At 36.6% G+C, this 23,851-nt stretch overlaps 1 protein-coding gene across 4 annotated transcripts in view; it reads right to left on the bottom strand.

Annotated features, from left to right (window-relative positions):
- Window positions 1-5,602: 5,602 nt before the first annotated feature.
- prpf3 (PRP3 pre-mRNA processing factor 3 homolog (yeast)) overlaps window positions 5,603-23,851 on the bottom strand; it is a 102,326-nt gene continuing 84,077 nt past the window's right edge. For all 4 annotated transcript variants that reach the window (XM_039767572.1, XM_039767567.1, XM_039767559.1 and 1 more), the window contains exons 14-16: window positions 20,654-20,737; window positions 11,441-11,502; window positions 5,603-6,557 (exon numbers count right to left, since the gene is read on the bottom strand). In XM_039767572.1, the coding sequence (XP_039623506.1) occupies window positions 6,408-6,557; window positions 11,441-11,502; window positions 20,654-20,737 (296 nt within the window). In that variant the 3' untranslated portion in view covers window positions 5,603-6,407. The remainder of the gene's footprint in view (window positions 6,558-11,440; window positions 11,503-20,653; window positions 20,738-23,851) is intronic.

Raw genomic sequence — 23,851 nt, forward strand, 5'->3', positions numbered from 1 at the left:
TCTCTTGCAAGTCTGCGTGGATATTATGAACTATCGTATTTGTTCAAGTTCTATTTAAATTTTAAATAGAAGGAATTTTTATTTAGTCGACAGAAATATCTTTGGTAGGAATGGTAAAAACAGACAGGAATATTATTCATGAATAAATCAACTCAAACCTTAAACAACTTATAATATTTTGCTCTCCATAAAAATATATCCTGTCTAAATTATACAAGTTAGAAATAAAGTAAACGTTAAAAGAACAAACATTCAAATTTCTTTACTCTTATGTAATTTTATATAAAAAATAAACTTAGATTTTAAATATCCCAAAAGATTTTGCTCTCCATAAAAATATATCCTGTCAAAATTATACAAATTCAAATATGAACATGCTGCATAACAAAACCTGGAAATATAAATAAAATGTGTTCCTTTCAGCAATAACAAATCAAATCATTCAGTTGTCTTTGCTCATATGTCATTTTAGAGCTGGACGCCTGGCATCTTTTTGGCAACAGGTTCGTTTATGTTTGGTGTGAGGTTCTGTGTTGTGGAGATTCTCAGGATGGATTGCAGGTGCTCATCAGTGAGGCGACTCCTGTGTGCTGTTTTGTTAGTCTTTATCACTGAGAAGAGCTTCTCACACAGATATGTGCTACCAAACATGCACAAGGTTCGAGCCGCATGTAGACGGACTTTTTTTGTTCTTCAAAGTCACCAAAGCGCCGTGCAAACTCAGTGCGCTCAGTTTATCAGCAAAGTGCGATTTGGGAACACCGTAGTGACGACTTGGTTTAACATTACTTGGCAACAGGGAAAGTGGGGCAAATTGCACTGGTGCATTTGTGTCTCCCATAAAAGCAGCTTCACTTGAAATCACTTTGTGATTGTGCACGGTAAAACGTCCGCTGAAGTGTCAGATTCTTATTTAATTCTTCCGCTTTCTGTATCTTCTGCATTGCATTCAGGTTACCCTGATGTTTTGTCTCATAGTGCCGTCTTAGATTAAATTCTGTAATTACAGCCACATTAGCTCCACAAATGAGACACACGGGTTCAGTAAACATATACTCAGCCTCCCATCGGTTTTAAAGGCTCTATTTTCAGAATCAACTTTTCTCTTCAGCATCGTGTGAGCTAGCTTCGCAATAACTTGCAGCATCATAAGGTAGACTTGATTAACGCGGTAAGTGTTCGGCAAGGCAGCTGAAGCGCTGCATTATGGGATCTGTAGTTTATTGTGTTACCAGCCTTCATATACCGGGCTTTAATAACAATAATACAGTATATAAAATGATCTCGGGCGGATATAATTACGCCGGGCGGATGTGGCCCTGCCCTTGAGTTTGACACATATGGACTAAATAGAACTTGAAAAGATATATTTTTCAAATGTGATCGCAATTCAGATAGAGTTGACGCAAGACTACAGCCTGCATGCCTCAATAAGTCATCCTCCCTCGCTCTTACTTTTTACCGTTCATCTAATGAATACACTGAGTATGGCTTTACCAAAACAATCATTGATGGCGAATAAAGTATCCATTATTCGAGTATGTAGATCGGGATATATATATATACATATATATACCCGCGTATCGCAGCGGAGAAGTAGTGTGTTAAAAAAGCTAGAAAAAAAAAGGGAACATTTTAAAAATAACGTAACATGACTGTCAATATACAGTATTTGTTTTGTGAGTGTTACTGAGTGTTGCTGTCATCAAGGATTTGATTATCATTATTTCTTTCAATCAGGTTCGTATTTGTAGGATGTGTTGTGTTCAAGTTACATTCCGTGTTTGTCAATCGTTGTAAAGATGACAGGTTTCATTCATCGATTCGTTTCTTACTGCATCAATAAACAGCTCGTCTTCTTCTTTATCTGAGACCTGACACACTGCATGCACGGTTTTTTACACTGTCTTCCTTTAGCGGGACATTGACTTTTTCCAACGTGTGCTTTGTTTCCGCAGTAGTTGGATTTATGAATATGCTTGTATGTATCAGCGCTTCATATTTTTGCTGCCTTTTCAATTGTGTAATTCGGTTTTGTTCAGCTCTTTGGAACTGTTGCTTTTATCTGTGCACTGCGTCAGTTCACGTGAGCCACTCGGTGTACATGCATCAAGGTTCCCAGCTGTGCTGGTGCCATCTCGTGCTATGTCCATGGCTGTATTTAATGTTACCTTAGTCCTGGCACTTAAAACTTTCTCTCGCAGTTTCGCTGAGTTTGTGTCAAACACCACCCTGACCATCTCATCTTCCTCTCCATAAGCACAGTCCTTCACCCGTGAATATTTACCCGTGGCAGTTTGCTATTGGATTGCCGCTGACGGACGGCCTTATATGGGCAGGCACTAAATTACAAACGCCAGCGCAGCCTGTCTATGAACTTAATTTAAAGTGTAGGTTTACATCGTGCTTTGTTTCAAGTAGCAGAACTCATGAATATGGTTGTATATGTCACTCGCCGCTTCTTATTGTTTCGCTGCCTTCTCAATTATATAATGCATGTTTTCTTCAGCGCTTTTTGAGGTCTTCCTGGTTTTCTATGTACTGCGTGATTACGTGGGAGGCGTGATGATGTCACACGAAACTCCGCCCCCACGGCGTTGAAGCTCATCTCCATTACAGTAAATGGAGAAAAACTGCTTCCAGTTATGACCATTACGCGTAGAATTTCGATATAAAACCTGCCCAACTTTTGTAAGGAATGAACCTGCCAAATTTCAGCCTTCCACCCACACGGGAAGTTGGAGAATTAGTGATGAGTCAGTGAGTGAGTGAGTGAGTGAGGGCTTTGCCTTTTATTAGTATATATATATATATATATATATATATATATATATATATATATATATATATATATATATATATATACACACACATACAGTGCTTCCGGAAAGTATTCACAGCATCACTTTTTCACATTTTGTTACGTTACAGCCTTATTCCAAAATGGATTAAATTCATTTTTTTCCCTCAGAATTCTACACACAACACCCCATAATGACAATGTGAAAAAAGTTTACTTGAAGTTTTTGCAAATTTATTAAAAATAAAAAAACTAAGAAATCACATGTACATAAGCCTTTGTTCAATACTTTGTCGATGCACCTTTGGCAGCAATTACAGCCTCAAGTCTTTTTGAATATGATGCCACAAGCTTGGCACACCTATCCTTTGCCACTTTCGCCCATTCCTCTTTGCAGCACCTCTCAAGCTCCATCAGGTTGGATGGGAAGCGTTGGTGCACAGCCATTTTAAGATCTCTCCAGAGATGTTCAGTCAGATTCAAGTCTGGGCTCTGGCTGGGCCACTCAAGGACATTCACAGAGTTGTCCTGAAGCCACTCCTTTGATATCTTGGCTGTGTGCTTAGGGTCGTTGTCCTGCTGAAAGATGAACCGTCGCCCCAGTCTGAGGTCAAGAGCGCTCTGGAGCAGGTTTTCATCCAGGATGTCTCTGTACATTGCTGCAGTCATCTTTCCCTTTATCCTGACTCGTCTCCCAGCTCCTGTCGCTGACAACTAGACTTGAAAATCATTTGAAAATCTGTAGGCAGACATTAAATGAAATTTGCACTAAAAACAAATCCAACCTGTACATTAACACACACATTTTATATATATATATATATATATATATATATGTATATATATATATATATATACATACATACATTTACACACACTTACATACAGTGCATCTGGAAAGTATTCACAACGCATCACTTTTTCCACATTTTATGTTACAGCCTAATTCCAAAATGGATTAAATTCATTTTTTTCCTCAGAATTCTACACACAACACCCTATAATGACAACGTGAAGAAAGTGTACTTGAGGTTTTTGCAAATTTATTAAAAATAAAAAAAATTGAGAAATCACATGTACATAAGTATTCACTGCCTTTGCCATGAAGCTCAAAATTGAGCTCAGGTGCATCCTGTTTCTCCTGATCATCCTTGAGATGTTTCTGCAGCTTAATTGGAGTCCACCTGTGGTAAATTCAGTTGATTGGACATGATTTGAAAAGGCACACACCTGTCTATATGAGGTCCCATAGTCGACAGTTCATGTCAGAGCACAAACCAAGCATGAATTCAAAGGAATTGTCTGTAGACCTCCAAGACAGGATTGTCTCGAGGCACAAATCTGGGGAAGGTTACAGAAAAAATTCTGTTGCTTTGAAGGTCACAATGAAGACATTGGCCTGCATTATCCATAAGTGGAAGAAGTTCGAAACCACCAGGACTCTTCCTAGAGCTGGCTGGCCACCTAAACTGAGCGATCGGGGGAGAAGGGCCTTAGTCAGGGAGGTGACCAAGAACCCGATGGTCACTCTGTCAGACCTCCAGAGGACCTCTGTGGAGAGAGGAGAACCTTCCAAAAGGACAACCATCTGTGCAGCAATCCAACAATTAGGCTGTATGGTAGAGTGGCCAGACGGAAGCCACTCCTTAGTAAAATGCACATGGCAGCCTGCCTGGAGTTTGCCAAAAGGCACCTGAAGCATTCTCAGACCATGAGAAACAAAATTCTCTGGTCTGATGAGACAAAGATTGAACTCTTTGGTGTGAATGCCAGGCGTCACGTTTGGAGGAAACCAGGCACCACTCATCACCAGGCCAATACCATCCCTACAGTGAAGCATGGTGGTGGCAGCATCATGCTGTGGGGATGTCAGGATAAAGGGAAAGATGACTGCAGCAATGTACAGAGACATCTTGGATGAAAGCCTGCTCCAGTGCACTCTTGACCTGAGACTGGGTCGACGGTTCATCTTTCAGCAGGACAACGACCCTAAGCACACAGCCAAGATATCAAAGAAGTGGCTTCAGGACAACTCTGTGAATGTCCTTGAGTGGCCCAGCCAGAGCCCAGACTTGAATCCGATTGAACATCTCTGGAGACATCTTAAAGTGGCTGTGCACCAACGCTTCCCATCCAACCTGATGGAGCTTGAGAGGTGCTGCAAAGAGGAATGGGCGAAACTGGCCAAGGATAGGTGTGCCAAGCTTGTGGCATCATATTCAAAAAGACTTGAGGCTGTAATTGCTGCCAAAGGTGTATCAACAAAGTATTGAGCAAAGGCTGTAAATACTTATGTACATGTGATTTCTCAGTTTTATATTTTTAATAAATTTGCAAAAACCTCAAGTAAACTTTTTTCACATTGTCATTATGGGGTGTTGTGTGTAGAATTCTGAGGAAAAAAATGAATTTAATCTAATTTGGAATAAGGCTGTATCATAACAAAATGTGGAAAAAGTGATGCGCTGTGAATACTTTCCAGATGCACTGTATATATATATATACACATTTATATATACATACAGAGAGTGAGAGTTAGACATACATACATATATTTATATTCAATAGTAGTAAATTTATTATAAAATACAAATGTCTTTTAACCAGTCTATTTTAAAAGGAATAAACGACTACAATAATAAAGCCTTTATTGAAAAAATCCAAGACCCCCTTTACATTTTATAAACGTAGTTTCCATTTACCTTACACAACTTTACTGGTCCAAATTTCTGTGAACACCGAACATTATTTATGCAAGGATTTTGTTGTGTAAAAGTTGAACTAAACTTTACCAAGAAAAGCTCAGTTGCATTATTATGCTTTAATTAAAATGGTACAAGCTTGCAGTGTTCAATATGTCATGTAAAACTGTGTAACATTGAAAAAATATGCTTTACAAAAAAGTTAAAAACTTCAGTCCAAAATGGAAGCACTTAATACACATCACTTACTGAGCACATTTTCATGGTGTTTATAGCAGCCTATCGGAGGATCTCAGTTTATCGTGAAACCAAATGATAACCATTGAACATGTCAAAAAATCATGCCACTGTTGAATCTAAAATGAATCTTCTAAATGTCTGAGATTTCAACAAATGTATAGTTAAAAAAGACAAGACATATCAGTGGTAGAAAATAAATATACTTGCACAGAACAGGTATAATTTCAAATATTACTGTCCAAATCAAATGCAAAGTTTTACCTTCAGAAGAAAAAACAGTAAAGATAATAGTTTATAAATAACTGCTCAATAAATACCTCGCTTTCCTGAAAATGGAATTTATTCTAGGCAAATATTTTTATTTTTGTACACAAAACCAAATTTCACATGAATCTTCCAAGGTACACATTACACACCCTCTGCTTTTTCAATTAATCTTTGCAGTTTTTATTGATTCAAATATGTACACTTTTACAACAAGCTGTTATGCAACAATACAACCCATTAGGTAATATCTTACATTTATTTATTTTCCAAACTAAATGAATTTGCAGGAAAAGGTAAAACAATATATTTATGGCAAGTGGAAAATCCTGTTTAGATGATATTACTTCCGGTGCATTTCCTTGGCCCATCTTTGTCAGTCCATTTGCATGTGAGTAAGTTCAGTCTTCTGTAGATTCCAACACAGATTCACTCAGTGCCAAATCCCAATAATGTTCAGTGCCATGTTTTTTAAAGTGTTCCCTTGCCATGTTTTCTGTTGGACACTGTTTAAATTTGATATCTCCGAAACTTCTTTCTTTTGCTGTTCCCTTTAATAAAGAATAAGGTTAATATGAGAACATGACAGTGTATATTTAACACCTGCAAAAATAGTATGTTTTAGTTCTACAATAAAGCAGCAAATTAAGATTTTTAATAATGTAGCTTAAGACTTGACCTTTTATGGATCTTAGATTTAAAAAAAATAATTTTTTTATAATGTTTGAAACTTTCAAAAGTATACAACAAAGAGGAAAATCTCACAACTTTAATTAAATCTGAACTACTTTAATAAATAAAGGGGATTTAGGATTTCAAATGATAGAGGCACTCCCAGGCAAAACATCATCAAACCAGGGTTTTGGAGAGGATACAATAGCTGTCTGTTTTCTGGACTTCTTAATTTAAAACGCACTAGATGCATTATTTTTTTACAGGCAGCAAAAAACAAACTTTTTAGGATGCATACAATGAACTTCACAGATTTCTTATCAGAGGAGCAAGACTCTCAATGTGCAATTCCAGTCTCAGAGGCTTAGCCTGCAGTAATTTCCAAAATGCACACAACAATAGAATGAATACTATTAAAATAACAGTATTGGATAGATGGGAACATAAAGGGGAAGTTGGGTGCTATGGGATGGATTCTTTACTGTTGTCTTTAATTAGTTTTGCTAGTGAATTAAAGGAGTGGATGGATGAGAACTACCTTACCTATCTTTAAACACCGAAAAAACAGAGATGTTAATTATTGGAGGGAATGACGCTGATCACAACAGTATTTTGTCATCATTTAACTCGGTTGGAATCACCATTAATTTTACTGAATCAGCCCACAATCTAGGAGTTATTTTGGACTCTAGGATGTCATTTAAAGCACACATTATAAAGCTGTCTAAATCATGTTTCTTCCATCTTAAAAATACTGTGAAATTAAGGCATTGTCTAAATAAGCAGGATTCTGAGAAATTAATTCATGCGTTTATTTCTAGTATGATTGACTACTGTAATGCGGTGTTCACTGCATGTTCAAACTGTTCTTTATACAGATTTCCAGTTAATCCAAAATGCTGCTGCAAGAATTATTACAAGAACAAGAAAATACGAACACAACTCAAGTGCTTAAATCCTTACACTGGACTTACAAAGCAGAACGCACATTAAGATCTCAAGATGCCGGGCTGCTTATGATTTCAAGGATTAATAAATTAACAGTGGGAGGTCGAGCTTTTACTTACAGGGCCCCTAAACTGTGGAATGGTCTGCCTGCTACTATAAAAGGTGCTCCTTCGGTTTCAGATTTCAAATCCTGGCTGAAGACTCACTACTTCAGTTTAGCATATCCTGACTAGAGCTGCTGATCAACTGTACAGACTGCACCTCTGTTGTCTGTCATTAGCACTAAAACATAAGTAATATGATAGTTATAATTTGTTACTAACCCTCACCTGTTCCGTTTCTTTTCTCAGTACTCAAATATGGCACTTGGTGCCACGGCCCACCTGCCAAATTGTTTTACCTGCCTAAGGTAAAGTCATCTCTGATGGAGGATAGCAGGAATCATCGGATTGAGGGGTTCTTTCTTTGGATTGGGTGGCCCAACACTGACTCAGCTGTGGAATGGCCAATAGGGGGAGGCAGCTTGATGGCCAACGTCTCCAAGACTCAAATCCAAATCGTATTATGTGATATCTACTGTTGAATTCTGCTCTGTATTTGAAATATTTCTATTGCACTATTATATTGTATTAAGAATTACTTGTATTCTGTTCTGTGTATTGTATTACCCCCTTTTTTTTTTTTTTATATATAAACACCCAATGCACGTCCAACCTACCTGGAAAGGGGTCTCTCTTTGAACTGCCTTTCCCAAGGTTTCTTCCAGTTTTTTTCCCTACAAGGGTTTTCTGGGAGTTTTTCCTTGTCTTCTTAGAGAGTCAAGGCTGGGAAGCTGTCAAAAGGCAGGGCCTGTTAAAGCCCATTGCAGCACGTCTTGTGTGATTTTTGGGCTATATAAAAATAAATTGTATTGTATTGTATTGTATTTAATGTTCTAATATATTGTACTACATATTTTTCACTTCACTAATTAAAATTGTATTTACAAAAAAAAAAAAAAAAAGTCAGCTTCACTGTGTAATTGCAATTTGATTCCAGAAACAGGAATGATAATCTTGAAAATTTTAAATTGTCTTTTACCCATCCATAAAATATTTACATTTTATTAATGGAAAATTCAGTGGGGAATCTGTGTAATTGTATTATGAACACAATGCTACAGAAACCACTAAAATGTTCAGACTTTGTTTTGCACAATATTCTAAGCAAAGAAGAAAAAAAATAGTATAGTTTACTTATCCGCTTTAGAACTATATATGAAATAATTTTCAGAACAATATATATCTGATTACATTAATTACCATAGCATTCTGTAACACAGCCAAAAAACAAGGAAATGTATGCTGCTTTCAAGAATTTTATCATAATGCTTTGGTCAGTGTAACCCTCTTGTCACCATGTGTAACATATTAAAACATACTGTATTTTGTGTATATTTACAGGTTGGTTAGGTTAGGTATCACATGTGCAGGTTATTTCTTTAGACACATACATACTACTTATGTTACTAGTTTTCTGAAAATCAGCATGGGTAGATTGTACACTGTTACAATGCACATGCGTTCCATGTATTATATGAAAGTTAAAAGTGTAAAAACTAAACATTTTGCAGGATTCACACTAATGCTGAAGTGACACTATAATTTTGCCTTTGGTATAGATGACAGGACCTCACTACCAGTACCAAAATGGTTCAGAAGCACTTAAAGTTTAATTACTAAAAACTGCCTTACTCTAGCCCAACTGGTGCATCACACACTGCTTCCCTCTTGACAGCTATATGTGCATCTAACCAATGTTGTCACCCATGAAGTCTTAGTCATATCAAAGCAATAAGTACACTTTTGTAAAGTCTCCAGGACGTGTTTTTGGGAGAAGGGGTTTAATGAAAGGATTACATTTACGCCTGGTACCGTAAACCCTGAAATGCTGGTACTGTACAATTTAAAATTTTGAGGTTATCTTTACTTTTCTGGTACCATTATACTGTGGATCCCTAAACCACACACACTCCTGTAGGGCCAATCTGAAATCTGTAATTAACCCAACATGAATTTCACTGGTGATGTTGAAGAAAAAATGGATTATGTGGTGAAATACAGACATGAAGAGAGTGTGCAGATTTTAGATGAATAAAGACCAGGTGCAAGATTTGAGATGGCATCGCACTGCACTTGCTTTTGCATCATTCAAGCATGTGTCATATGGGCTTTAGTCAAATTGTATTTGTCACAAAAGTAAAATAATGTTTTGTTTTTTTTTTTTTAATAAAAAAAAAAGACTGATATGAATGTAGAGTTTGTGGATTCATATTCATGAATTAACTAGCCTGTCTAATTGTGCATTATGTGGATCCTTGAACTAATTTCCTGTCGTAAGATTGGAGAGATTTTTGTGGTAATTTTTAAACACTAAGTAAATACATTTTATTCAGATATGATGCATACATTGTGGCCAAGGTAGTAGGAATAGAAACTGAATCTAAGCAACCCTTAACTGCATACACTGGTCAAAAATGCATCATTGGATAGGCAACTGTAGCAATGCCCATAACAATACAAGGAAAAATACAAAGTCTTTTGCTAAACTCAATTGATGGTTAATTAGTCACAATAATACACACTCAAAACATGGTCAAATTGTATTATTTTTGTTTACAATTCTATAATGCTGTTAAAGAGGGAATGATTAAAACCCTTTCTTGCCTTGAAAGCAGAACCAGATTCTTCCTCTTTATTAAGTTAAACCATATAGAATTTTTAAATAGGGACCTGCAATCTGGTGCCCAAACTCAACTTGTGGAAGTGTGTCTTGAGTTATAAATGCAACAGAGGCTGCTTCTCTCCCTCTCTATCTGCTTATAATTGCAGGCTCCGACTTTTTTTTTTTTGGCTGTGCTATAAACCATCCAGCAATTTCCCTCATTCTACAGGTTGAGAACCATTGGTACAAGTAAAATTAAGTTAAACTTATGCTATATAATGTACTTGAGAGTAGGGCTGCAATGATTATTTGACGTAATCGACAACATCGATTACAAAAAATCGTAGACGCGGATTTCTTATTGTCGACGCATCATAAACAGAACCTTCAATAGAGGCTCCAGTTACAAAGAACCACACTGGTTTTTGTAACTGCAATGCACTACATGAACGTTGGAGGGCAGTATCATTTGTTATTATTTATCAAGACTGCACACAGTCCTACCAACGAAGAAGAACGTCTGAGGAGAAAAAGAATGTAGAGGAAAATAAACGTGGTTGCAATGGAGAGTCGAACAGAGGATGGGGAAGGAATTATCAAAATAATCAGGCATGAAATAATCACGACTAATCAGAAAAAAACGGAACGATTAGTCGACTACCAAAATAATCATTAGTTGCAGCCCTACTTGAGAGGCCTCATCTATATTACTGCGTATAGTTTTTACCTCTATGTAAAAAATACATAGAATTGACAGAGAAAGTCCAGAGCACAGTGACTGGGCTGATACCAGTACGTGGTATGAGTTATGAGAGAAGATTGAGGGAGTGGATACTTTTCAGTTTAAGAATTGGAGACTAAGAAGTGATGTTGATACAAGTGTTCAGAATTATGAAGGGAATTTTTATGGTGTATCCAAGCAGTTATTCTAAAATTAGTTATTTAACAAGAATACAGGGACATAGAAGGCAAACTACTAAATGTAAATCTGCATGTAAAACCATGACCTTTGCTCAAGGCGGATGCAGAACATTTAAACAGAGTAAAGAAATAATGTTGATCTGTTAACATTTAGTCTGAGCTCTGAGAGAGTAAAGGAGCTTCATCCCACCTCCCAAACTAGAGAGCACTTGTTATTTTTCTTCACGGTTTCTTCATCAGAGGCTTCACCATCTATATAAGAAAACAAACATAAAAACATCAAACTTGTTAAAAAATGTACGAGTCAAAATCACTTGTAAAACACTATATTTAACAGTCTTTGCTAGGAACTGAAAGAAAGAGATTAGGAGATGTTCCTTATCTGCAAGTAAACAAGCAGAGTCTTTAATATAAAACTGAAAGTCTTCAGTTACAACTTAAAAAAAAAAAAAAACAAAACAAAAGGTGTACTTCTCCACCCTAGTGACTGATGCTTTGTGTTCACATTCTACAATTCATTCCTCTGCAGTTTTTACTATTGTGATAAATTATATTTGACTATTAGTTATAAAGGAATAACATTTCATTAACACTAGAATTACCAGAGCCTACGAAAAAACTCGTAATTCCGTCCCACCTTAAACTGCTTCTTAAATCCCTTCACACCTCTCCGCCAGCGTCCTTTGTTCTCTAAATGTGCTGATAAAGAGAAGCTAGGAGCAGCCGGCTATTCCATCCCCCCACCAATTTAGAACGTGCACGAACTTCTCTCAGCTCATGCCTTGATTGAGTATCTGGGAGTGAAGTGGAGTTTTAGAGTGAAATAATAGATCGTTGTTTGGAACACACGCATTTCATGTCTGTTCCGTTTCTACAGTAATCTGTGTACACACATTGTTAAAACAGAAACTTTTTTTATATTCTAGTAGTAGATGACAAAATGTAGGCATAAACTATATAATGTATGAAGCCTGAAGTCCAAATAGCAAAGAAACATTTTCACAAGAATAACACAATTGCACTTTTATTCAAACATATAACTGCAGAAAGAAAAAGCCGCCTTAACATGCGACATTGACACCAGTTTACTATAACTGACTCCGTGGTTCAATAGGTACAGTCTCCGCTTGGGAATCAAGGGGTCACGGGTTCGATCCTGCGCCCCTCCCTTTTGAGAAGTAAACTGTTCTTAGTCTTACTGTTTTAGAATAAAAACATACATTTGATTTCAGTCTGTAACAGCCGGTGCAATTTATGATCTTTGTAAAGGTTAGCTTTTTTTTATTCACTTTTCCCTCTCTCAGTCGCGTTCAGAATCAATCCATACAACCCCATCTGACACGGCTGTTTTCACTAAAGACGCGCTATAGCTCTGCAGTGTACCACGATGCATACTAACGCCAACCCTCCCCAACCCGTTCCGACACAAACGCTGGCGAAGCTGCCTTCTTCAGATCTCACCGTCACTTGCTTTTCTTTTTATTCAGTTTTATTGAGTGTTCCTGCCAGTCCCCGCATGTTGCTGTATGCTTTTTCTTTTGCACCCCAGGACATGCAGAAGAAAGAATGGTAAAGACCAGTAACTTCGGCGCTATATGCAATCATCAGACACTCCCCATCTGCCCGTGTCGTTCAAACACAGGAACATATATTGGTGTAAAAGTATAACAAAAGTGCACTTTTTCCATCGCCTTTTCCTGTAAGAAGCAGTGTACACACTTCTCTCTATGCTGTGGTTTCTATTACACATCTGAAAGAAAGAGACAATACATATGAACATATCCAGCATACAGCAACATGCGGGGACTGGCAGGAACACCCAATAAAAACTGAATAAAAAGAAAATCAAGTGACGGTGAGATACTAAGAAGACAGCTTCGCCAGCGCCTGTGTGTCAGAACCGGTGGGGGCGTTAGTATGCATCGTGGTACAGCACAGAGCTATAGCGCGTCTGTATTCTGTTTCTTTTGTACTCCAGGGCACGCAGAGGAGAGAATAGTAAAGACCAGTAACTTCGGCGCTATATGCAATCATCAGACACTCCCCATCTGCCCGTTGTTTTGTTATACTTTTCAATACTTTTTATACTGCTCAAACGAAACAAAACAAGTGCACTTTTATTCAAAACTACCTGTATAACCGAAGAAAAAAGAAAGCAAGATACAGTAGGCGATTGATACGACATCTTGCATGGTGCAATGCTAAGAAGTGAAGATTTTCATTCCGTGCTATATAAAATCATCACATTCAAATATTAACAGTTCCCACACACCCAAGGACCGTCCTTCCTACATTTACGACATGTGTACTTGTTGCAGTGCACACACCTCTCTGTGCTATGGTTTCTATTACACTGAATGAGCACCTGACACTGTACTTTCTTCCCTGGGGGAAGGTCCCGAATCAGAGAATTTCCAGTTCCTGCATAAATTCACACCCGATCTGACGCTGTTCGTTTTCAAATAATATTGCATTAGTGCAATTATATTTTCACATATATTGTCTTTCTTTCAGGTGTGTAATAGAAACCACAGCATAGAGAGAAGTGTGTACACTGCTTCTTACAGGAAAAGGCGATGGAAAAAGTGCACTTGAATAAAAGTGCACTTTTGTTATACTTTTACACCAATATATGTTCCTGTGTTTGAACGACACGGGCAGATGGGGAGTGTCTGATGATTGCATATAGCCGGTTACTGGTCTTTACCATTCTTTCTTCTGCATGTCCTGGGGTGCAAAAGAAAAAGCATACAGCAACATGCGGGACTGGCAGGAACACTCAATAAAACTGAATAAAAAGAAAAGCAAGTGACGGTGAGATACGAAGAAGGCAGCTTCGCCAGCGTTTGTGTGTCAGAACCTAGGGGAGGGGGCGTTAGTATGCATCGTGGTACACTGCAGAGCTATAGCGCGTCTTTAGTGAAAACAGCCGTGTCAGATGGGGTTGTATGGATTGATTCTGAACGCACTGAGAGAGTGAAAAGTGAATAAAAAAAAAAAAGCTAACCTTTACAAAGATCATAAATTGCACCGGCTGTTACAGACTGAAATCAAATGTATGTTTTATTCTAAAACAGTAAGACTAAGAACAGTTTACTTCTCAAAAGGGAGGGGCGCAGGATCGAACCCGTGACCCCTTGATTCCCAAGCGGGGACTGTACCTATTGAACCACGGAGTCAGTTATAGTAAACTGGTGTCAATGTCGCACGTTAAGGCGGCTTTTTCTTTCTGCAGTTATATGTTTGAATAAAAGTGCAATTGTGTTATTCTTGTGAAAATGTTTCTTTGCTATTTGGACTTCAGGCTTCATACATTATATAGTTTATGCCTACATTTTGTCATCTACTACTAGAATATAAAAAAAGTTTCTGTTTTAACAATGTGTGTACACAGATTACTGTAGAAACGGAACAGACATGAAATGCGTGTGTTCCAAACAACGATCTATTATTTCACTCTAAAACTCCACTTCACTCCCAGATACTCGATCAAGGCATGAGCTGAGAGAAGTTCGTGCACGTTCTAAATTGGTGGGGGGATGGAATAGCCGGCTTCTCTTTATCAGCACATTTAGAAGACAAAGGGTGCTGGCGGAGAGGTGTGAAGGGATTTAAGAAGCGGTTTAAGGTGGGACGGAATTACGAGTTTTTTCGTAGGCTCTGGTAATTCTAGTGTTACACCATCTGAAATAAACAAAAATGTTTCGTATTCTAAGCAACCTAAAAGGGTACACCTCACTATGCGAACCTATTTATGGCAAAATGGGAGGAGGATTTATGTCAATGTGCATCTTAAAACCAATGTATCTCCATTAGATAGATGACATCTCCATAATCTGGACTGCCAGTGAGAAGTACCTTCTCCCTTTTCATAACCAATATAACTCTTTCCAACCCAACATACACCTAAGGCTTGAGGACTCAAAAACAGACACCACCGTTCAACTGAAAGATAACACTCTTGAAACTTCTATCTACCTGAGAAGTGATAGCTTCCACTTCAAGCATATAAGATGCTCCATCATTTTCAGCCAAGCAATATGTTACAACCATCAGACAAGTTTATACTCCCAAACAACAGACACTCAAATAAGAAGAGCTACTACCCTACCCAGAGACAACCTTCTTGAATCTAAAAACAAAGACAACAAGAAAAGGAACCCCATTCTTGTCAGCTATAACACACATCTTGAAGCACTTCGACAAATTATAAAAGAATTTCAGCTAATACTAAATAATGATGAAACGCTGAGAGATGTATTTCCAGAACCCCCCTCCTGGGTATATACACTGTGTGCACAATTATTAGGCAAGTTGTATTTTTGAGGATTAATTTTAATATGGAACAAACACAGTGCTATCAGTCAATCCAAAATGTTAATAAACCTGAAACCTGAATGTTTCACAACGGAAATGTGAGTGTGAACATCATCAGGGGAATACATATGTGCGCACAATTAGGCAACTATTGGTGTGCAGATTTATTATGCAACTAAAGGAAAAATGAAAATTTTCCCATCTCACTTGTTTATTTTCATCTGTTATAGTGAGAATAATAAACAAACACCTCAAAATTTACAAATAAACATCTCTGACATTTCAAAAAAAATAAATCAATCAATGAATGACCAATATAGCCACCCTTCTTTCCAATAACAGTCATAAGCCTTTCCATTCATGGAGTCTGTCAGTTTCTTGATCTGTTGACGATCAGCTTTTTGTGGAGCAGTGACTACAGCCTCCCAGACACTCTTCAGAGAGGTGTATTGTTTTTCTCCCCCGTAGATCCAGCGTTTAAGAAGTGCCCACAAGTTCTCGATAGGGTTTAGGTCAGATGAGGAAGGGGGGCCATGTCATTATTCCTTCATCTTTAAAGCCTTTACTGGCTGGCGACGCAGTTGAGAACTTCGATGCAAGTGATGGAGCATTGGCCTGCATAAAAATCATGGTCTTCTTCAAAGATGTAGACTTTTTCATGTATCACTGTTTGAAGAAAGTGTCTTCAAAAAACTGGCAGTAAGTTTGGGAGTTGATTTTGAGTTCATCTTCAATGCAAAAAGGTCCAACTAGCTCATCTTTAAAAATACCAGCTCATACCAGTACCCCACCTCCACATTGGAGTGGAGCTCTGTGCCCATTACTGATCCACAGGTCCATCCATCTGGTCCATCAAGAGTCACTCTCATCTCATCGGTCCATAAAACCTTTGAAAAAATCTGTCTTCAGATATTTCTTGGCCCAGTTTTGACGTTTCAACTTATGTTTCTTGTTCAGTGGTGGTTGGGTTTCAGCCCTCCTTACCATGGCCATGTCTTTGAGCACTGAACACCTTGTACTTCTGGGCACTCCAGGTAGGTTGCAGCACTGGAATATGAAAGTACTGGAGGATAATGGGTTCCTGGTAGCTTCACGTTTGATTCTTCTCAAATCTTTGGCAGCTAATTTGCGTCTTTTGTTCTCAACACGCTTCTTGCGACCCTGTTGACTATTTGCAACAAAATGTTTGATGGTTCTGTGATCACACACCAATATCTTAGCAATTCCAAAAGTGCTGCATCCCTCTGAAAGACTTTTTACAATTTTTGACTTTTCAGAGTCAGTTAAATCTCTTTTTTGGCCCATTTTGCCCGAGGAAAACTAGCTGCCTAATAATTCTGCACACCTTGATATAGGGTGTTGATCTCCTTAGGCCACACCCTCCCTCATTACACAAATACACATCACCTGATGTGCTTAAATCCAATAAGCATTCAAGTTAATACAGCTTGGAGTTGGAATATACGCATTAAAAATGATATGGTCAAAATACTCACTTGCCTAATAATTGTGCACACAGCGTAGACAACCACCAAACCTGCAGCAACTAATTGTCCAAAGCTCCTTGGATGAACCAAGAGATAATGGCAAATCTCCCAGCCTACAGAAAAGATGTAAAATGTGTGCTTATATTTATGATACAACTAGAACATCGCATAAAGGGATAATTTTCCTGCAGATCATCTAATGTGATCTACAGTACCTAATTTCTGTATGAAATGTCCTGATACTGCTCTCTATGTGGGGAAAACTGAACAAACACTCCACATAAGAATTAATTTGCACAGGTTCCATATGGCAAGCATGGCAATAGGGATGTCCCTGTAGGAGATCACGTCAACAATTATGGACACTGAGAAAGACTTTAAAGTCACAGTGCTTACGGGCAACTTTACAACACAGCAAGAGAGATAAGACTGGGAAGTTAAACTCCTAAAATTTAACACTTTACAACATGGGTTAAATAGAGACAAGAGTTTTATAACCAGATATGAGGATTGTTTACATCTCATTGACTGACCAGACAACCTGATTACAGGTCCACATTGTATGGAAAAACTCAAAGATTTGTTGGACAGTTATCTTATCAAAAGATTTTGACTATACATTGTTCTCCTTTCTTGCTACATAAATCTTAGATGTTAAAAATTAATAGACCTCTCCAGGCGAAGATGTCTCACTTAAAGCTTTTCCAATGCTGTATCTGTCTTAGTGTCTATATAAACACAGGGAATTCCAGTCTCTGTATTATATCTTGCCTGAAGGGGCCCATATTGTTTTTAGTTAGCTAATAAAAGTAGTCATTGTGCTTGACTTTTCATTACATTCATAATGGCTAACACAGTACAACACCCTACTACAACTAAGCAACCAAAATAAATAGTTTTACCTTTTGGTAAATACATAAAAAACATAACACCACGTAACACCAAAATGCTTTGAAAAAAGAAGTATCTTGCTTCCTGACAATACATTTTTTTAAAATGGGTGCACGGTTCCAATACATAATGTATACTCACCTGTACACCTGCTTATCCATGCAATATGCTTTGCATATTTGTGACACTGCTGATAAACTGCAATTTTCATGTATAACACTCTCTAAAGTTTACTTAGTGTGGTGTGTGGATAGAAACACCTTGATGAGAGAGGTTACAGGAGAAGAGCTGGAGTGGTTTGAGCTGAAAGAAATCCTACAGTAATTCAAATAACTACTTTGTACAACAATGGTGAGCAGAAAATCATCTCAGAACACACAACATATTGAACCTTTATGTGGATGGGCTACAAAAGAGTTGGGGTTCACTCCTGTCAGGCAAGGACGGTAAGCGGAGGCTGAAGTGGGTACAGGCACACCAAAAGAAAGCTAAAGACAGGAAAAATGTAGTCTGGTCTGTTTAATCACAATTTCTACTGAGGTACACAGATGACAGGGTCAGAATTTGGTGGCAAAAGAAAATGCAACAGAAAACTAATGTCACCTTTATTTGCCTGATCTCCCAATTCTGCACAATACAGTCAGCATAGCACATTAGTGTTATATTTTCTTTAAATATTCCTATATTTCACATTGCATAGCACAATTGATAAATTTGAATGGAATAACTAAAGACAAATTGGTACATGAGGAAGAAGAACGCTGCAATGTCAAACTGTTATGCACAGCAGGCCTAGTAACAAATCTGATGTAATAAAAATGGGAAACCCTTGGATGACCTGGATGGACTAAAAAACATCAAAAATGAAAAATAGAAAAAGTCGTGCCGATGTTTACACAATAGGTTCCTCCTAATAATAACTGGGAGTAGAACACCCAAACCCAATACCCCTACTCTCACTTCCTCCACCGGGTTAAGTTTATCTGTCCTCTATTTTCAGTTAATGTACTGACAGCTCCTTTGGATTCACAGAGCTTTTCTTGTATCACTCAACCAATTTATATCCTTCAAAAAGTTCCTCCGTACTTGGGAAGCTCTTCTGTCTTACATTTACATTCATTTGCTTAAAAGATCCTTTAATCCAAAACAATTTACTAAAGAGGTCAAAAATTTGAGTACACATCAGTCTGGAGACAGCAAAACAAGTGTTATATAATGAGGTTACACTATTGATCATCTCAAATGAAGACTTTTAAACCAAAGAGTAACACTTGACAAATTTCTCTAATCATAGCTATTAAGAACATGGCATGAAAACTATTACTAATTAGAAAGATATTCACTCAATGAGAGAGTTTTCGAATGTTTCTTAAAGCGAGGCAGTCACCAGCTTCGATGGACAAGAACAGCTTTTTCCCCACTGCTAGGAGTCACACGTGAAGACAGCCTGGATTGAGATTTGATGCCACGCAAAAGGTGGTAAAACTAGATGTCTTCACTAGCAGAGATGACTGTGCAACAAAGGGCATATGAGTGCATCCATATATATCAGCATGTATCCATTGACTACTCTGTAAGCAAGAATCAAAGATAGGAACTTAATGTGTGCTGCTACAGGAAGCCAGTTATGTGACATGATACGTCTCATCTAGGCAGGTTGAACAAAAAATATTTCAGTGGATTTCAAATCTTTGGCAGTGATTTGGTAGCACACACAGGTATTCTTGCCACAAAGGAAATGCAATAGTCTAGACTTTTCAGGATTTGTGTCTCAAATAGAAGTTTTACTGCATATTCTGTCAGATATGGCCTGATCTTGTAGGTACATATATAGACCAAATCAGTATGAACGAAAGACAGTTTTAACCTGAACAGTGAAGGTGAGACGGCCATGTACCATCACCCCAAGGTTGCATATTTACTTGGCTTTAGAGAGACAGGGTGTTGAAAAGATGGTCTGCCTCAAATAACAATGAGCTCTATCTTTGCCAAGATGAGATATCAGTGAGACAAGCGGAGATTCAACTGGAGACAGTGACATCCTCTGGAGGAATCAATAGCCACAGCTAAACATCACTGGTATGGCACTGATATGAGAATACACAGGACTGGATGATAGGGCCTAGTGAGATGTTATATAAGGTGAAGAATAGAGCACCCAGCAGCAAGATTTTTGGGGCAGTGCAGTGCTTGATCTGATCTGAAGTTAAACATCTTTCCTCTATAGCACACATTGTATGATCTCCCTGAGGGACAGGATTCAAATCATCTGAAAGCAGTCCCAGTGATGCCTAGGTCAGATATTACAGCAAGGAGAATATTTGCTTTTATTGCAATGACCAATAAAGCACTCACACAAAGACAGTTAATAACTGAGATAAAAACAAAGTGATTTCCAATTATGTTAAATGCTGTTTTGATCTTATTTTCCCCGATAAAATGGTAATGATTATAGCCCATATAAAATGTTGTCTATTTAAGGCTACAAATGGTGGTAACTAAGCAAAATTGTGGCAACAGTCTTTCTAAACCCAGTGTATACCACACCTTTTGAAACAGTTTTTTAATGTTAATCCCTCAAGTTATAACTGATATAAAATAGACTTTAAAGAGTATGTAAACCTAAAACAAATTACTAGTGTCAATGTAACAACAAAAGCATAAAAGAATCTTTTTCCTGTTGCAAGCACCAGAAAAAACAGACTCACCATCATTCTTTGAGTTTGAAGTCTGTTCGTCCCATTTAATTCTGTGAAGCATTAATCTCTTAAACTTTTTTTGAGCTTTTGGACCTAGAAGAAATGACGACTTTGGTAGAAACATTTAAGTGGTTAACAGTGAAAAACACATTGCAACATTGAAGTTTAAACTAAGAGGACCATTTTCTAAACACACAAAATGAAACAACTAACACACTGCAAGAAGTACTTTGCAAAACAAATTCAATATAAAAAAATATCTGAAATAAAACAACATGCCAGAAATATTTCTCTGAGCATATATAAAGTTTTTTTTTATGAATGTTTTGAACTCACTTCAGTTTTCTTTGTCCAGAGTCTCCTGACTCAACAGTATAAGAAAACCCCCAGACACCATATACAGTACGTTTTGACTTGTCTTGATGTCTAGTTACGTTGAGCTTTTTGGAGTTTCCCCACTATCTTTGGCTCTCTTGACCTGAAAACCGCTAATTTTAAGGCTATGTTATACCTTATTTTGTGCAGGAAATTACACCCTTAAGATAGAGTCTCCTCTTATTAAGAGAAGACTGTACACTTAGCCAAACATCATTGGCATTACTTGTTTAAATTATGACATATCACCTTTTAAAAATGCCATATACTGTATACATTTAAAAGTAATACACAAGTAAAATACTTCAACACACTGAAGTTAAAGTGACAAAGGTACAAGATAATATATGGGGAAAAAAAAAAAAGCAAAGTACAGGCAAACAACCCGTAATCAAATATATACAGCAGAGACATTGAATTCTAAGTATTCATTACCACAAAGATATTCCCTTTCTCCAGTCCTCTAATTCATTTCCAGTTTTTTCTAACAATAATCAGTCATCAAGGACCCTATTAAAAATGTAGAGAAAGGCGAAATGGACAAAACTTGAATTTATGTTGAAAATATTTTTTGAAAGAAAGTAAAACTACATTTGTAAAATTAACAATACATCTTCTGCCACACAGATGTTGAATTCTGCTGTGCATGAATTCACTGTAAAGATTACACTGAATGATGTTGGGGTGTAAAACCTTGCTGGTTAAAGAGTAAGTTATTTAAGTCACAAATTGCACATGTGATATGAAATATTAAAATGTTGTTAATTATTTCATTCAAAAGGCAACTATTTAAAATAAAACTTTTAAATTAGCCAGCTATTGTGCATTTACAGCTGTTTGTTATGAAAAAAGCTCCATAACGTTAAAGGAGATAAAAACCAAAGTAACAGTATTACCAATTATTTCCGTAACTATCTTTTAGCTTTGCTGACATAGAGTGTGTGATATGTGCTGATGTCATCCTCTTCTGGGAACTGAGAAAGGTTTATATTTGAATCTTTTTTCACTTGTGTTCATATTTAGTTTTTATTTGAAACTATAGCACCTAAACTTCAATTATGGTTTCCACTAAAGGGGCACAACTATATACTTATTATAATAGATATGAATTTAAGTTGAGTCTGCAAGAGCAGGTTCTTGCTCTCTCTACAGCTTAACAATTAATTAGCAATGCATGAATGTGCATAAATTAAATATATCTATAGGAATGATTTAATGCGTACAGAGTTGAAGTGAAGACTACCTATGGTCAAACATAATACGAATTCCCAGAAAGAATAAAACTTCAAATACTATTAAAGTAAGAGAGTATGATTTTTTTCACAAGTTTAAGTCAAAGTTTCTCATCACTGAAGGAGTAATATCTTAAAGACAAATTAACACAAGAAAAAAAAAAAAAAAACGAAAACCATATGCATTTGTATATAGCCGACCAATTAACAAAAAAATTCTTTTTTGTTTTAATTTATCACAGACGATATCAAAAAGACAAAAGCAAATTTAGAAATAATAATTGTATGTATCTGTATTAATTCAGACATTCTTTCTGTAATACAATCATATCTACTGTGTGTATATATATATATATATATGTGTGTGTGTGTGTGTATATGTGTATATATATATATATATATATATATATATATATATATATGTATATATATATATATATATATATATATATATGTGTATATATATATATATATATATATGTGTATATATATATATATGTGTATATATATATATGTATGTGTATATATATATATATGTGTGTATATATATATGTATGTGTATATATATATATATATATATATATATATATACACTACATAAATACTAGCAAAATACTGCTCAAGAGGAGAAGTAGTATGTTAAAGAAGCAATGAAAAAGAAAAGGAAACACTTTGAAAATAACGTAACATGACTGTCAATGTAATTGTTTTGTCACTGTTGTGAGTGATGCTGTCATATATATATATATATGATATATACACACATACATACATACACATACATACATACATATACACACACACAGTGGAACTTCGGTATACGTCCTTAATTCGTTCCAAACCCTTTGACTTATACCAAACAAATTTTTACCATAAGAAATAATGGGAAAATGATTAATCCGTTCCCATGAAAAAAAGAAATCCTATTGCTCTTGGCATATTATACATTGATGGGGTTGTATAAAATAATTTAAACACTGCTTAATACTAAAATACATAAATACAAAAGCAATTAGATGAAATAAATGAAAATTTTACCTTACTTTACTTTTTAATAACATCTTTGTTTTTCACAATCATAGATACTTTGGTTCTCGGCAAACGATATGCAACAGTCATGTCCCAGATACACATGCCACCTTCATACTTTTCAACAATCAATTCAAATTTACATGAAAAAAAAACACAAAATCACGATGTGACGAGATATATATACACAGTGGCGAGAAAAACTATTTGCCCCCTTTCTGATTTCTTATTCTTTTTCATGTTTGTCACACAAAATGTTTCTGATCATCAAACACATTTAACCATTATTTAAATATAACACAAGTAAACACAAAATGCAGTTTTTAAATGATGGTTTTTATTATTTAAGGAGAAAAAAAAATCCAAACCTACTTGGCCCTGTGTAAAAATGTAATTGCCCCCTGAACCTAATAACTGGTTGGGCCACCTTTAGCAGCAATAACTGCAATAAAGCGTTTGTGATAACTTGCAATGAGTCTTTTACAGCGCTCTGAAGGAATTTTGGCCTACTCATCTTTGCAGAATTGTTGTAATTCAGCTTTATTTGAGGGTTTTCTAGCATGAACCGCCT

This window comes from Polypterus senegalus, chromosome 1 (genome assembly GCF_016835505.1).
Source record: "Polypterus senegalus isolate Bchr_013 chromosome 1, ASM1683550v1, whole genome shotgun sequence".
Taxonomy (NCBI): domain Eukaryota; kingdom Metazoa; phylum Chordata; class Cladistia; order Polypteriformes; family Polypteridae; genus Polypterus; species Polypterus senegalus.